A 16,591-nucleotide genomic window follows, 5' to 3' on the forward strand; every position below is an offset into this window, starting at 1 on the left:
AATCAGCTGGTCGCGGGAATGACGCAGCATCATTCGTCTGAGCTGGGTCCCCCGCACCGCCAGATGGCGATGGAGAGTCTGGTAACTAAAACAAAGCACGGAGTTGTCTGTGTCGCGGTAGCCGGCTACACTTCTCTTTTTTTTTTGCTCCTCCTCGGGGTGGGCGGGTGCACACAAGATGGCGGAGAGCGGCGCTGACGGTGCAGCCTCCGGTAACCCCGGACAGGCGCCGGGTAAAGGCTTTATTCGGGTCACAGTGAAGACACCCAAGGACAAGGAGGAGATCGTGATCGGAGAGACGGCGTGTGTGCGGGAGGTGAGCGGGCTGCATTGTGGGAGATGGCGCTCAAACTGCACAGGTCACATGTGCCGTACTGCCCCGATTTAGGTGTATGGAGGAGGGGAGGACCGAGCAGAATAGTGAGTGCAGCTCTGGGGTATAATACAGGATGTAACTCAGGATCAGTAATGTAATGTATGTACACAGTGACTGCACCAGCAGAATAGTGAGTGCAGCTCTGGGGTATAATACAGGATGTAACTCAGGATCAGTAATGTAATGTATGTACACAGTGACTGCACCAGCAGAATAGTGAGCGCAGCTCTGGGGTATAGTACAGGATGTAACTCAGGATCAGTACAGGATCAGTAATGTATGTACACAGTGATTGCACCAGCAGAATAGTGAGTGCAGCTCTGGGGTATAATACAGGATGTAGCTCAGGATCGGTACAGGATCAGTAATGTAATGTATGTACACAGTGACTGCACCAGCAGAATAGTGAGTGCAGCTCTGGGGTATAATACAGGATGTAACTCAGGATCAGTAATGTAATGTATGTACACTGTGACTGCACCAGCAGAATAGTGAGTGCAGCTCTGGGGTATAATACAGGATGTAACTCAGGATCAGTACAGGATCAGTAATGTAATGTATGTACACAGTGACTGCACCAGCAGAATAGTGAGTGCAGCTCTGGAGTATAATACAGGATGTAACTCAGGATCAGTACAGGATCAGTAATGTATGTACACAGTGACTGCACCAGCAGAATAGTGAGTGCAGCTCTGGAGTATAATACAGGATGTAACTCAGGATCAGTAATGTATGTACACAGTGACTGCACCAGCAGAATAGTGAGTGCAGCTCTGGAGTATAATACAGGATGTAACTCAGGATCAGTAATGTATGTACACAGTGACTGCACCAGCAGAATAGTGAGTGCAGCTCTGGGGTATAGTACAGGATGTAACTCAGGATCAGTAATGTAATGTATGTACACAGTGACTGCACCAGCAGAATAGTGAGTGCAGCTCTGGAGTATAATACAGGATGTAACTCAGGATCAGTAATGTAATGTATGTACACAGTGACTGCACCAGCAGAATAGTGAGTGCAGCTCTGGGGTATAGTACAGGATGTAACTCAGGATCAGTACAGGATCAGTAATGTATGTACACAGTGACTGCACCAGCAGAATAGTGAGTGGAGCTCTGAGGTATAATACAGAATGTAACCCAGGATCAGTAATGTATGTACACAGTGACTGCACCAGCAGAATAGTGAGTGCAGCTCTGAGGTATAATACAGAATGTAACCCAGGATCAGTAATGTATGTACACAGTGACTGCACCAGCAGAATAGTGAGTGCAGCTCTGAGGTATAATACAGAATGTAACCCAGGATCAGTAATGTAATGTATGTACATAGTGACTGCACCAGCAGAATAGTGAGTGCAGCTCTGGGGTATAATACAGGATGTAACTCAGGATTAGTACAGGATCAGTAATGTAATGTATGTACACAGTGATTGCACCAGCAGAATAGTGAGTGCAGCTCTAGAGTATAATACAGGATGTAACTCAGGATCAGTAATGTATGTACACAGTGACTGCACCAGCAGAATAGTGAGTGCAGCTCTGGAGTATAATACAGGATATAACTCAGGATTAGTACAGGATCAGTAACGTAATGTATGTACACAGTGACTGCACCAGCAGAATAGTGAGTGCAGCTCTGCAGTATAATACAGGATCAGTAATGTAATGTATGTACACAGTGACTGCACCAGCAGAATAGTGAGTGCAGCTCTGGAGTATAATACAGAATGTAACCCAGGATCAGTAATGTATGTACACAGTGATTACACCAGCAGAATAGTGAGTGCAGCTCTGGGGTATAATACAGGATGTAACTCAGGATTAGTACAGCATCAGTAATGTAATGTATGTACACAGTGATTGCACCAGCAGAATAGTGAGTGCAGCTCTGGAGTTTAATACAGGATGTAACTCAGGATTAGTACAGGATCAGTAATGTAATGTATGTACACAGTGATTGCACCAGCAGAATAGTGAGTGCAGCTCTGGAGTATAATACAGGATGTAACTCAGGATTAGTACAGGATCAGTAATGTAATGTATGTACACAGTGATTGCACCAGCAGAATAGTGAGTGCAGCTCTGGAGTTTAATACAGGATGTAACTCGGGATCAGTAATGTAATGTATGTACACAGTGACTGCACCAGCAGAATAGTGAGCGCAGCTCTGGGGTATAATACAGGATGTAACTCAGGATTAGTACAGGATCAGTAATGTAATGTATGTACACAGTGATTGCACCAGCAGAATAGTGAGTGCAGCTCTGGAGTTTAATACAGGATGTAACTCGGGATCAGTAATGTAATGTATGTACACAGTGATTGCACCAGCAGAATAGTGAGTGCAGCTCTGGAGTATAATACAGGATGTACCTCATGATCAGTAATGTAATGTATGTACACAGTGACTGCACCAGCAGAATAGTGAGTGCAGCTCTGGGGTATAATACAGGATGTAACTCAGGATCAGTACAGGATCAGTAATGAATCATAGAATCGTAGAGTTGGAAGGGACCTCCTGGGCCATCTGGTCCAACCCCCTGCTCAAAGCAGGATTCGCTAAATCATACCAGTCAGATGTCTGTCCAGCCTCTGTTTGAAGACTTCCATTGAAGGAGAACTCACCACTTCTCGTGGCAGCCTGTTCCACTCATTGATCACTCTAACTCTCAAAAAGTTTTTTTCTAATATCTAATCTGTGTCTCCTCCCATTCAGTTTCATCCCATTGCTTCTAGTCTTTCCTTGTGCAAATGAGAATAAAGTTGATCCTTCTACAATGTGACAGCCCTTGAGATATTTGTAGACAGCTATTAAGTCTCCTCTCAATCTTCTCTTTTGCAAACTAAACATTCCCAAATCCTGCAACCTTTCCTCATAAGACAGGGTTTGCAGACCGGTCACCATTCTGGTCGCTCTTTTCTGAACTTGCTCCAGTTTGTTGATGTCTTTTTTAAAATGTGGTGCCCAAAACTGGACACAATATTCCAGATGAGGTCTGACCAAAGAGGAGTAGAGGGAAATAATGACTTCACGTGATCTAGACTGTATGCTTCTGTTAATACATCCTAGAATTGCATTTGCCTTTTTTGCTGCTGCATCACACTGTTGACTCGTATTCAGTCTGTGATCTATTAGTATACCCAAGTCTTTTTCACATGTGCTGTTGCTTAGCCCTATTCCTCCCATTCGGTATATGCTTTTTTCATTTTTATTGCCCAGATGTAGTACTTTGCATTTCTCCCTGTTACAAACCATTCTGTTAGTTGCTGCCCACTTCTCCAGTTTATTTAAATCTTTTTGAATCCTCTCTCTCTCTTCTCTAGTATTAGCTATCCCTCCTAGCTTTGTGTCATCAGCAAATTTAATCAGTTTACCCTCAATTCCTTCATCTAAATCGTTGATAAATATGTTGAACAATACAGGGCCCAGGACAGAGCCCTGTGGTACCCCACTTGAGACATTCCTCCAACTGGATGTGCAGCCATTTACGACCACTCTTTGGGTCCGATCACTAAGCCAGTTATGAATCCACCTAACAGTTGCCTTGTCCATTCCATACTTAGTCATTTTTTCAATAAGGATTGTATGAGAGACTTTGTCAAATGCTTTGCTGAAGTCAAGATATACTATATCTACAGCATTTCCCTGATCCACCCAATCAGTGATTCCGTCATAGAAGGAAATTAAGTTAGTCTGACATGACTTATTAGTTACAAACCCATGCTGACTCTGTTTAATCACTTCATTCTTATCCAGGTATTGACATACATGTTTAATAATTTGTTCAAAGATCTTTCCTGGTATAGAAGTCAGACTCACCGGCCTATAGTTGCCTGGGTCCACCTTCTTCCCCTTTTTGAAGATAGGAACAACATTTGCTCTTCTCCAGTCTTCTGGCACTTCTCCTGTTCTCCAAGAATTTTCAAAGATTATGGAGAGGGGTTCAAAAATTTCTTCTGCTATCTCCTTCAGTACTCTGGGGTGTAATTCATCTGGACCTGGAGACTTGAATTCATTTAGGTTAGCTAAGTGTTTCCTCACTATCTTTCTGTTTATAGATATCCTGGATTCTTCTATTCCCTTAATAGGACAGTGAATAACAGTTGATGTTACATTTCCTTTCTGAGAGAAAACAGATGCAAAATAGGAATTTAAAAGTTCAGCCTTCTCAACATCCTGTCTTACCATTTCATCATTTTCATCCTGTAAAAACCCTATAGCATCTTTGACTTTTCTTTTACTTTTGACATATCCCCAAAATCCTTTATAATTGCTTTTGACATCTCTTGCAAGCCTCAATTCATTTTCAGCTTTAGATAATCTGATTTGTGCCCTGCAGGTTCTGCAGACAGCATTATATTCTTCTTTAGATATGCCTCCCTCTTTCCATTTTATAAACATTTCTTTCTTCCTTTTTAGCATGTGCTTAAGTTCTGTGTTCATCCATCCTGGTTTCTTTAAATGCTTCCTATTCTTCCCTCTTTTCGGAATTGTTAACAACTGTGCTTTGAGAATTTCATTTTTCAAGATTTCCCATCCTTCCTGGACATTTTTGTCTTTAAGGATATCCAGCCATTGGATCCCTCCAATTCTCTTTCTGAATCCCTTAAAATCTGCCTTTCTGAAATCTAACCTTGACGTCTGAGTCTTCACAGGTCTTCCGCCTCTAGTTATCCAAAATTCTAAAATAGCATGGTCGCTACCTCCTAGGGTCCCAGCCACTTTTACCTCCTCAACCATTTCCTCCCTGTTTATAAGGATTAGATCCAAGGTAGCAGTTCCCCTTGTTTTCTCCCTTACCTTTTGTATGTAATGTATGTACACAGTGACTGCACCGGCAGAATAGTGAGTGCAGCTCTGGAGAATAATACAGGATGTAACGCAGGATCAGTAATGTAATGTATGTACACAGTGATTGCACCAGCAGAATAGTGAGTGTAGCTCTGGGGTATAGTACAGGATGTAACTCAGGATCAGTACAGGATCAGTAATGTAATGTATGTACACAGTGACTGCACCAGCAGAATAGTGAGTGCAGCTCTGGAGTATAATACAGGATGTAACTCATGATCAGTAATGTAATGTATGTACACAGTGACTACACCAGCAGAATAGTGAGTGCAGCTCTGGGGTATAATACAGGATGTAACTCAGGATCAGTAATGTATGTACACAGTGACTGCACCAGCAGAATAGTGAGTGCACCTCTGGGGTATAATACAAGATATAACTCAGGATCAGTACAGTATCAGTAATGTATGTACACAGTGACTGCACCAGCAGAATAGTGAGTGCAGATCTGGAGTATAATACAGGATGTAACTCAGGATCAGTAATGTAATGTATGTACACAGTGACTGCACCAGCAGAATAGTGAGTGCAGCTCTGGAGTATAATACTGGATATAACTCAGGATTAGTACAGGATCAGTAATGTATGTACACAGTGACTGCACCAGCAGAATAGTGAGTGCAGCTCTGGAGTATAATACAGGATGTAACTCAGGATCAGTAATGTAATGTACAGTCATATGGTAAAGTTTGGGCACCCCTATTAATGTTAACCTTTTTTCTTTATAACAATTTTGTTTTTTGCAACAGCTTTTTCAGTTTCATATATCTAATAACTTATGGACTCAGTTATATTTCTGGATTCAAATGAGGTTTATTGCACTACCAGAAAATGTGCAATCTGCATTTAAACAAAATTTGACCGATGCAAAAGTATGGGCACCCTTATCATTTTCTTGATTTGAACACTCCTAACTACTTTTTACTGACTTCCTGAAGCACTAAATTGGTTTTGTAACCTCATTGAGCTTTGAACTTCATAGCCAGGTGTATCAAATCATGAGAAAAGGTATTTAAGGTGGCCACTTGCAAGTAGTTCTCCTATTTGATTCTCCTATGAAGAGTGGCATCATGGGCTCCTCAAAATAACTCTCAAATGATCTGAAAACAAAGATTATTCAACATAGCTTTTCAGGGGAAGGATACAAAAAGTTGTCTCAGAGATTTAACCAGTCAGTTTCCACTGTGAGGAACATAGTAAGGAAATGGAAGAACACAGGTACAGTTCTTGTTAAGTCCAAAAGTGGCAGGCCAAGAAAAATATCAGAAAGGCAGAGAAGAAGAATGGTGAGAACAGTCAAGCACAATCCACAGACCACCTCCAAAGACCTGCAGCATCATCTTGCTGCAGATGGTGTCACTGTGCATCGGTCAACAATACAGCGCACTTTGCACAAGGAGAAGCTGTATGGGAGAGTGATGCGAAAGAAGCCGTTTCTGCAAGCACACCACAAACAGAGTCGCCTGAGGTCTTCAAAAGCACATTTGGACAAGCCAGTTACATTTTGGAAGAAGGTCCTGAGGACTGATAAAACAAAGATTGAGTTGTTTGGTCATACAAAAAAGCGTTATGCATGGAGGCTAAAAAACACAGCATTCCAAGAAAAACACTTGCTACCCACAGTAAAATTTGGTGGAGGTTCCATCATGCTTTGGGGCTGTGTGGCCAATGCCGGCACCAGGAATCTTGTTAAAGTTGAGGGTCGCATGGATTCAACTCAGTATCAGCAGATTCTTGACAATAATGTGCAAGAATCAGTGACGAAGTTGAAGTTACGCAGGGGATGGATATTTCAGCAAGACAATGATCCAAAACACCGCTCCAAATCTACTCAGGCATTCATGCAGAGGAACAATTACAATGTTCTGGAATGGCCATCCCAGTCCCCAGACCTGAATATCATTGAACATCTGTGGGATGATTTGAAGCGGGCTGTCCATGCTCGGCGACCATCAAACTTAACTGAACTGGAATTGTTTTGTAAACAGGAATGGTCACAAATACCTTCATCCAGGATCCAGGAACTCATTAATAGCTACAGGAAGCGACTAGAGGCTGTTATTTTTGCAAAAGGAGGATCTACGAAATATTAATGTCACTTTTATGTTGAGGTGCCCATACTTTTGCACTGGTAAAATTTTGTTTAAATGCAGATTGCACATTTTCTGTTAGTACAATAAACCTCATTTGAATCCAGAAATATAACTAAGTCCATCAGTTATTAGATATATGAAACTGAAATAGCTGTTGCAAAAACCAAAATTGTTATAAAGAAAAAAGGTTAACATTAATAGGGGTGCCCAAACTTTTACATATGACTGTATGTACACAGTGATTGCATCAGCAGAATAGTGAGTGCAGCTCTGGGGTATAATACAGGATGTTACTCAGGATCAGTAATGTATGTACACAGTGAGTGCAGCTCTGGGGTATAATACAGGATGTAACTCAGGATCAGTACAGGATCAGTAATGTATGTACACAGTGACTGCACCAGCAGAATAGTGAGTGCAGCTCTGGGGTATAATACGGGATGTAACTCAGGATCAGTAATGTATGTACACAGTGACTGCACCAGCAGAATAGTGAGTGCAGCTCTGGGGTATAATACAAGATGTAACTCAGGATCAGTACAGTATCAGTAATGTAATGTATGTACACAGTGACTGCACCAGCAGAATAGTGAGTGCAGCTCTGGGGTATAATACAGGATGTAACTCAGGATCAGTACAGGATCAGTAATGTATGTACACAGTGACTGCACCAGCAGAATAGTGAGTGCAGCTATGGAGTATAATATAGAATGTAACTCAGGATCAGTAATGTAATGTATGTACACAGTGACTGCACCAGCAGAATAGTGAGTGCAGCTCTGGGGTATAATACAGGATGTAACTCAGGATCAGTACAGCATCAGTAATGTGTGTACACAGTGACTGCACCAGCAGAATAGTGAGTGCAGCTCTGGGGTATAATACAGGATGTAACTCAGGATCAGTAATGTGTGCACACAGTGACTGCACCAGCAGAATAGTGAGTGCAGCTCTGGGGTATAATACAGGATGTAACTCAGGATCAGTACAGGATCAGTAATGTGTGTACACAGTGACTGCACCAGCAGAATAGTGAGTGCAGCTCTGGGGTATAATACAGGATGTAACTCAGGATCAGTAATGTAATGTGTGCACACAGTGACTGCACCAGCAGAATAGTGAGTGCAACTCTGGGGTATAATACAGGATGTAACTCTGGATCAATACAGGATCAGTAATGTATGTACACAGTGACTGCACCAGCAGAATAGTGAGTGCAGCTCTGGGGTATAATACAGGATGTAACTCAGGATCAGTACAGGATCAGTAATGTATGTACACAGTGACTGCACCAGCAGAATAGTGAGTGCAGCTATGGAGTATAATATAGAATGTAACTCAGGATCAGTAATGTAATGTATGTACACAGTGACTGCACCAGCAGAATAGTGAGTGCAGATCTGGAGTATAATGCAGGATGTAACTCAGGATCAGTAATGTAATGTGTGCACACAGTGACTGCACCAGCAGAATAGTGAGTGCAGCTCTGGGGTATAATACAGGATGTAACTCAGGATCAGTACATTATCAGTAATGTGTGTACACAGTGACTGCACCAGCAGAATAGTGAGTGCAGCTCTGGGGTATAATACAGGATGTAACTCAGGATCAGTAATGTAATGTGTGCACACAGTGACTGCACCAGCAGAATAGTGAGTGCAGCTCTGGGGTATAATACAGGATGTAACTCAGGATCAGTACAGTATCAGTAATGTAATGTATGTACACAGTGACTGCACCAGCAGAATAGTGAGTGCAGCTCTGGGGTATAATACAGGATGTAACTCAGGATCAGTACAGGATCAGTAATGTATGTACACAGTGACTGCACCAGCAGAATAGTGAGTGCAGCTCTGGGGTATAATACAGGATGTAACTCAGGATCAGTAATGTAATGTATGTACACAGTGACTGCACCAGCAGAATAGTGAGTGCAGCTCTGGGGTATAATACAGGATGTAACTCAGGATCAGTACAGGATCAGTAATGTAATGTATGTACACAGTGACTGTACCAGCAGAATAGTGAGTGCAGCTCTGGGGTATAATACAGGATGTAACTCTGGATCAATACAGGATCAGTAATGTAATGTATGTACACAGTGATTGCACCAGCAGAATAGTGAGTGCAGCTCTGGGGTATAATACAGGATGTAACTCAGGATCAATACAGGATCAGTAATGTAATGTATGTACACAGTGACTGCACCAGCAGAATAGTGAGTGCAACTCTGGGGTATAATACAGGATGTAACTCTGGATCAATACAGGATCAGTAATGTAATGTATGTACACAGTGACTGCACCAGCAGAATAGTGAGTGCAGCTCTGGAGTATAATACAGGATGTACCTCCTGATCAGTAATGTAATGTATGTACACAGTGACTGCACCAGCAGAATAGTGAGTGCAGCTCTGGAGTATAATACAGGATGTAACTCAGGATCAGTAATGTATGTACACAGTGACTGCACCAGCAGAATAGTGAGTGCAGCTCTGGAGTATAATACTGGACATAACTCAGGATTAGTACAGGATCAGTAATGTATGTACACAGTGACTGCACCAGCAGAATAGTGAGTGTAGCTCTGGAGTATAATACAGGATGTAACTCAGGATCAGTACAGGATCAGTAATGTATGTACACAGTGATTGCACCAGCAGAATAGTGAGTGCAGCTCTGGGGTATAATACAGGATGTAACTCGGGATCAGTAATGTATGTACATAGTGAGTGCAGCTCTGGGGTATAATACAGGATGTAACTCAGGATCAGTAATGTATGTACACAGTGACTGCACCAGCAGAATAGTGAGTGTAGCTCTGGAGTATAATACAGGATGTAACTCAGGATCAGTACAGGATCAGTAATGTACAGTATGTACACAGTGACTGCACCAGCAGAATAGTGAGTGCAGCTCTGGAGTATAATACAGGATGTAACTCAGGATCAGTACAGGATCAGTAATCACAGTGATCAGTGATCACAGCCAAACCAGATCTCCCACTTTGCACTGATGAGGGGCAGTACCCCAAAACACAGTGTCTGCAAATGGAGATTCTGTCTTGGCTTTTATCCTAAGTCATGTAACTAGTCTCGTTAAAGGGTCAACATTGACTTTTAGGATTGCTACTCCAATAGGTGGCACTAGAGTTCTAGTCCTCTTCCTCTCTGAAGAGACAATTTGCATAATTAGGATCAGTAATGTAATGTATGTACACAGTGACTGCACCAGCAGAATAGTGAGTGCAGCTATGGAGTATAATACAGGATGTAACTCAGGATCAGTACAGGATCAGTTATGTATGTACACAGAGACTGCACCAGCAGAATAGTGAGCGCAGCTCTGGGGTATAATACAGGATATAACTCAGGATCAGTAATGTATGTACACAGTGACTGCACCAGCAGAATAGTGAGCGCAGCTCTGGGGTATAATACAGGATGTAACTCAGGATTAGTAATGTAATGTATGTACACAGTGACTGCACCAGCAGATTAGTGAGTGCAGCTCTGGGGTATAATACAGGATGTAACTCAGGATCAGTAATGTATGTACAGAGTGACTGCACCAGCAGAATGAGTGCAGCTCTGGAGTATAATACAGGATGTAACTCAGGATTAGTAATGTATGTACACAGTGATTGCACCAGCAGACTAGTGAGTGCAGCTCTGGAGTATAATAAAGGATATAACTCATGATCAGTACAGGATATGTAATGTATGTACACAGTGACTGCACCAGCAGAATAGTGAGTGTATCTCTGGAGTATAATGCAGGATATAACTCAGGATCAGTACAGGATCAGTAATGTATGTACACAGTGACTCCACCAGCAGAATAGTGAGTGCAGCTCTGGGGTATAATACAGGATGTAACTCAGGATCAGTACAGGATCAGTAATGTAATGTATGTACACAGTGATTGCACCAGCAGAATAGTGAGTGCAGCTCTGGGGTATAATACAGTATGTAACTCAGGATTAGTACAGGATGTAATGTATGTACAGAGTGACTGCACCAGCAGAATAGTGAGTGCAGCTCTGGAGTATAATACAGGATGTAACTCAGGATTAGTAATGTATGTACACAGTGACTGCACCAGCAGACTAGTGAGTGCAGCTCTGGAGTATAATACAGGATATAACTCATGATCAGTAATGTAATGTATGTACACAGTGTCTGCACCAGCAGAATAGTGAGTGCAGCTCTGGAGTATAATACAGGATGTAACTCAGGATTAGTAATGTATGTACACAGTGACTGCACCAGTAGAATAGTGAGTGCAGCTCTGGAGTATAATACAGGATGTAACTCAGGATTAGTAATGTATGTACACAGTGACTGCACCATCAGAATTGTGAGTGCAGCTCTGGGTTATGATACAGGATGTAACTCAGGATAAGTACAGGATCAGTAATGTATGTACACAGTGACTCCACCCGCAGAATAGTGATTGTAGCTCTGGGGTGTAATACAGGATGTAACTCAGGATTTGTACAGGATCAGTAATGTATGTACACAGTGACTGCACCATGAGAATAGTGAGTGCAGCTCTGGAGTACAATATAGGATGTATCTCAGGATCAGTAATGTATGTACAGAGTGACTGCACCAGCAGAATAGTGAGTGCAGCTCTGGTGTATAATAAAGGATGTACCTCAGGATCAGTAATGTAATGTGTGCACACAGTGAGTGCACCAGTAGAATAGTGAGTGCAGCTCTGGAGTATAATACAAGATGTGATTCAGGATCAGTATTGTAATGTACACAGTGAGTGCAGCGCTGGAGTATAATACATAAGTAATGTTTGTGAGGTCTCCTCAGTGTATGCAGACCATATATTGCAGTGGTGATGGTGTTGTAACATTTGGCATTCTCTGCTACTTGGGATATGTTTGATCCCCTGCTGCTTGTTGTGCCTTCCCCACTGATCTGTGTCACCATTGTGTAACTGTCTGATTACCAAACACTGCCGCCCCCCTTGTTCCCATCTTGTCCTGGCTGCTGTAATGTGGCTTAATCCTTGCAATACGAAGTTTTTTGCGTTAGTCCTGCACCATTTTCTAGATATGTTTGTGGTCTGTGATTTGACCTATTGTATTTACATCCAGAGAGCTCCTGCCCTGCACTTCTCAGCTGAGAGTTTGCCACAGTTGTCAATCCTTCATTTGGCAGCGCAGAACTGCGTATTCCTAGATGGTTTCTTTCATTGTGTCAGCATGGAGAGGACTGTAGCGAACCCTCAGCTGCTCAGAGTATTGGCTACAGGTGATTGGACTCCAGATGTAGATATGCTAGCTCCCATTCGCTGACCACAGCAAAATAGCCATTACTTCCGATACTGTCCAGCTCTTCTGGAGGGGTCGGCATCCCCATTCTCACTGATGGCAGCAGAAAAGCCATTACTTCCGATACTGTTCTGAGCTGCTGTAGGGTCCGGCATCCCCACTGTCACTGACAGCAGCAGGATAGCCATTTCTTCCGACACTGTCCTGCGCTGCTGTAGGGGCCGGCATCCCCACTCTCACTGACAGCAGCAGGATAGCCATTTCTTCCGACACTGTCCTGCGCTGCTGTAGGGACCGGCATCCCCACTCTCACTGACAGCAGCAGGATAGCCATTACTTCCGACACTGTCCTGAGCTGCTGTAGGGGCCGGCATCCCCACTCTCACTGACAGCAGCAGGATAGCCATTTCTTCCGACACTGTCCTGCGCTGCTGTAGTGACCGGCATCCCCACTCTCACTGACAGCAGCAGGATAGCCATTTCTTCCGACACTGTCCTGCGCTGCTGTAGGGACCGGCATCCCCACTCTCACTGACAGCAGCAGGATAGCCATTACTTCCGACACTGTCCTGAGCTGCTGTAGGGACCGGCATCCCCACTCTCACTGACAGCAGCAGGATAGCCATTACTACCGACACTGTCCTGCGCTGCTGTAGGGGCCGGCATCCCCACTCTCGCTGACAGCAGCAGGATAGCCATTACTTCCGACACTGTCCTGAGCTGCTGTAGGGACCGGCATCCCCACTCTCACTGACAGCAGCAGGATAGCCATTACTTCCGACACTGTCCTGCGCTGCTGTAGGGGCCGACATCCCCACTCTTAGCAGAGCACGAGGGCTGCAGTTTTGTCATCCTGTGCGCCGTCATCCCAGTATGTATAATGGCGTCTCTGTAGTCGGAGCTCCTCTGTGCCAAGCTGACAGCGCCAGTCTCTGTGGAGTTTGCCTGTCGTCCTCTGACACAGCTGAGACAGTGTTGTAATCGCAGCTGATGCGCCTGGTTGCAGTGTTTCCAGAGCTAGGGCCCTGGGAATGTAGGATTTATTAGCCCCTTGACAGTGAAAAGAGATCTCCAAACTTCTCACAGGTTACATATCCATGGCGTGCTGCCTGACACTAGTCACACCCAGAGCTGCAGCCTGCAATGCACCTGTCCCAAGTTCCTATAATGTTTTGGGGTCTGTGGGTAGGGACAGTGCTGATAGTACAGTGTGAACTGAGCGTGCTCTGTACACAATTCTAGCTGCAGCTCTCACTGTTAATGGATTCATTTCTTTAAAGTGGTTTTCCCATCTTCATAAATTAATATCGTCAGAAAGAACTTGTAAATACAAGCAGTTTTTAAATTTACTGCTTGTTATAATTTTCAGCCGTTATTGCGATATTAACACTTTTGTTTAAAGCTCGTTGCCCCGGAGACCGACCACCGCTGCTAGACAGTAGAACATGTTCAGTGCTTACAAGCTTTTAGCTATTGAGCCTGTCAGCTCTGTTTTGAACATGGAGCACACTATTATCTCCTAATCCTGGCCAGCTTCATCACAGTGCTTACAATATGGACAGCAGTGGTGTCCTAGGCAGCAAGCTGTATAGCAAAGGTGTTATTATCTCAAGAATGGCTGCAAATTTTAGTAAGTAGAAAATGAGAAGTGCTTGTTTTTACAAGTACTATCCGACAATATCTTCTATGAGGATGAGGAATGCCCCCTTATTTCTGTGTGTATGGGGAGATTGGTGTTTAGCGCCCCCCGCCATCACTATGTAGGAGGCAAGAGACACACTGCAATCCTGACCAATTCTGTGAATGAAAGGAGCACAGCAGGAACGTCTCCTTCATTTTTAGTATCAGTAGTGGTCTGTGTCCCCGACTTAAGAATGAGGTCTGTAGTGTTCGTGTTTTAAGCTGTTGCCCCCACCCAACCGATTTTTTTATTCCCCCCCCCCCCTCCGCAGTTCAAAGAGGAGATTTCCCGGCGGTTTAAAGCCAAGAAGGATCAGCTGGTACTGATCTTTGCCGGGAAGATCCTGAAAGATGGTGACACGCTGAACCAACACGGCATCAAAGATGGCCTCACCGTACATCTAGTCATCAAGACTGCACAGAAGTGAGTGACGTTCTCAGGACAGGGGGAATCTAAACCTCTAAAATGCTAATGCACTTTTATGGCTTCAGGTCGCAGGATCCGTCCGCTTTGTCCCCTTCTGCTGCTGCCACCGCTGCCGCTGTTGCTGCCTCTACCGCATCCTCTTCACCCACCGTACCCACTGCTGTCCCTTCTTCTCAGTCAAATTCCTCTGCCGCCGCCTCCCCTGACAGCTCTGGTGGTACCGCCAGGGGGTCCGGCACCAGCCCGCCTGATGGGGCTTCTTCTCCCAGCATCCTTTGTAAGTGTAAACCATCCATAGTTGACTTGCAGGGGATTATCCTGCCTCAGGCGTATTACATGTGTATGTTCTGTCCACAGCTGGGTTTGGGGGCCTGTCAGGCTTGGGCAACCTGGGCATGGGCTCTGCCAACTTCATGGAGCTTCAGCAACAGATGCAGCGCCAGCTTATGTCCAACCCAGAGATGTTATCCCAGATCATGGAGAACCCACTGGTGCAGAACATGATGTCTAACCCCGACCTCATGAGACAAATGATCATGGCCAATCCACAGATGCAGCAGCTGATGGAAAGGAACCCTGAAATAAGCCACATGCTGAATAACCCAGAGCTAATGAGACAGGTAGATGTCCCTGTGCACCATCTTGAGTCTTAGATGTTTGTTCATGTGCCTCCATTGATTGCTTCCTTTATTTCAGACCATGGAGCTGGCCCGCAACCCCGCCATGATGCAGGAAATGATGAGGAACCAGGACCGGGCCCTCAGTAACCTGGAAAGCATCCCTGGAGGGTACAATGCGTTACGGCGTATGTACACCGATATCCAGGAACCTATGTTCAGTGCGGCCCGGGAGCAGGTAAGGCAGGGTGCACTTCACCAGCTTGCCAGCAGAGGGCATCCAGTAATTTCCAACATGGGATGCAATCATTTCCCATGAAACTTTCTACCCAGTATATTTGCTGGAGGACGTCTGTATGATATTTGCTTATGGCGTTTGTTTCTCTTCTTTCCCCCAGTTTGGTAGTAACCCCTTTTCGTCGGCGGGGGGCTCGGATGGTTCCGCCTCGCAGCCGTTACGCACAGAGAACCGCGAGCCTCTTCCCAACCCCTGGAATCCGTCGTCCCCGCAGAGTCAGCCCCCCACCAGTGAGGGCGGTGGCACCAGCGGCGGGTCCACCACCAGCCAGAGCGCTCCAACTGTATCCAACCCATTTGGTATCAACGCTGCCAGCCTGGGGACAGGTATGAGCTCTGAAGACATTCGGTTTCTCTCCATGTGTGATGATCTATAGATGGCTTAAAGCTAACCTCTTCCTGACGTGGACACGACATGGGGTATGGAGCCGGTTGCATTAGGCCTGTTTCACACATTCCTTTGTGTCCATCAGTCAAAATCCGCCGTTTTGCAAAAAAAAAACTGATCCGCCATTTTTCTTGGCGGATCCGTTTTTTTCCCATTGCGTTGCATTACCGGCGGATCTTGACGGATGGCCATCCGTTGGATCCGTTTTTTTGCGGTTCCGCCAAAATTTTGACGTCCGCTGACATGCCCGAACGGACCATGCAACGTTTTTTTCGGGCGGCAGGATCCGCACTTCTCACTGCGCATGCCCGAAAGACTTCACTCAGCTGGAAATTTAACCCTAAACTCTGTTCTGGCGGCTGAAAAGTGTCTGTGCTGTGTCTGTGCTGTGTCTGTGCTGTGTCTGTGCTGTGTCTGTGCTGTGTCTGTGCTGTGTCTGTGCTGTGTCTGTGCTGTGTCTGTGCTGTGTCTGTGCTGTGTCTGTGCTGTGTCTGTGCTGTGTCTGTGCTGTGTCTGTGCTGTGTCTGTGCTGTGTCTGTGCTGTGTCTGTGCTGTGTCTGTGCTGT

The 16,591-nt window shown here is 44.6% G+C and overlaps 1 protein-coding gene across 2 annotated transcripts in view; it reads left to right on the top strand.

The window, feature by feature from the left end:
- The first annotated feature begins 3 nt into the window (after window positions 1–3).
- Window positions 4–16,591, top strand: part of UBQLN4 (ubiquilin 4) — a 24,607-nt gene continuing 8,019 nt past the window's right edge. Inside the window, exons 1-6 of one of the 2 annotated variants that reach the window (XM_073567126.1) lie at window positions 4–81; window positions 14,569–14,720; window positions 14,789–15,000; window positions 15,081–15,343; window positions 15,420–15,578; window positions 15,739–15,964. In XM_073567126.1, the coding sequence (XP_073423227.1) occupies window positions 19–81; window positions 14,569–14,720; window positions 14,789–15,000; window positions 15,081–15,343; window positions 15,420–15,578; window positions 15,739–15,964 (1,075 nt within the window). In that variant the 5' untranslated portion in view covers window positions 4–18. The other variant, XM_073567124.1, reaches the window with a different exon arrangement.

Source organism: Dendrobates tinctorius, unplaced genomic scaffold (genome assembly GCF_039654945.1).
Source record: "Dendrobates tinctorius isolate UK_male_01 unplaced genomic scaffold, ASM3965494v1 ptg000019l, whole genome shotgun sequence".
Classification (NCBI taxonomy): Eukaryota; Metazoa; Chordata; class Amphibia; order Anura; family Dendrobatidae; genus Dendrobates; species Dendrobates tinctorius.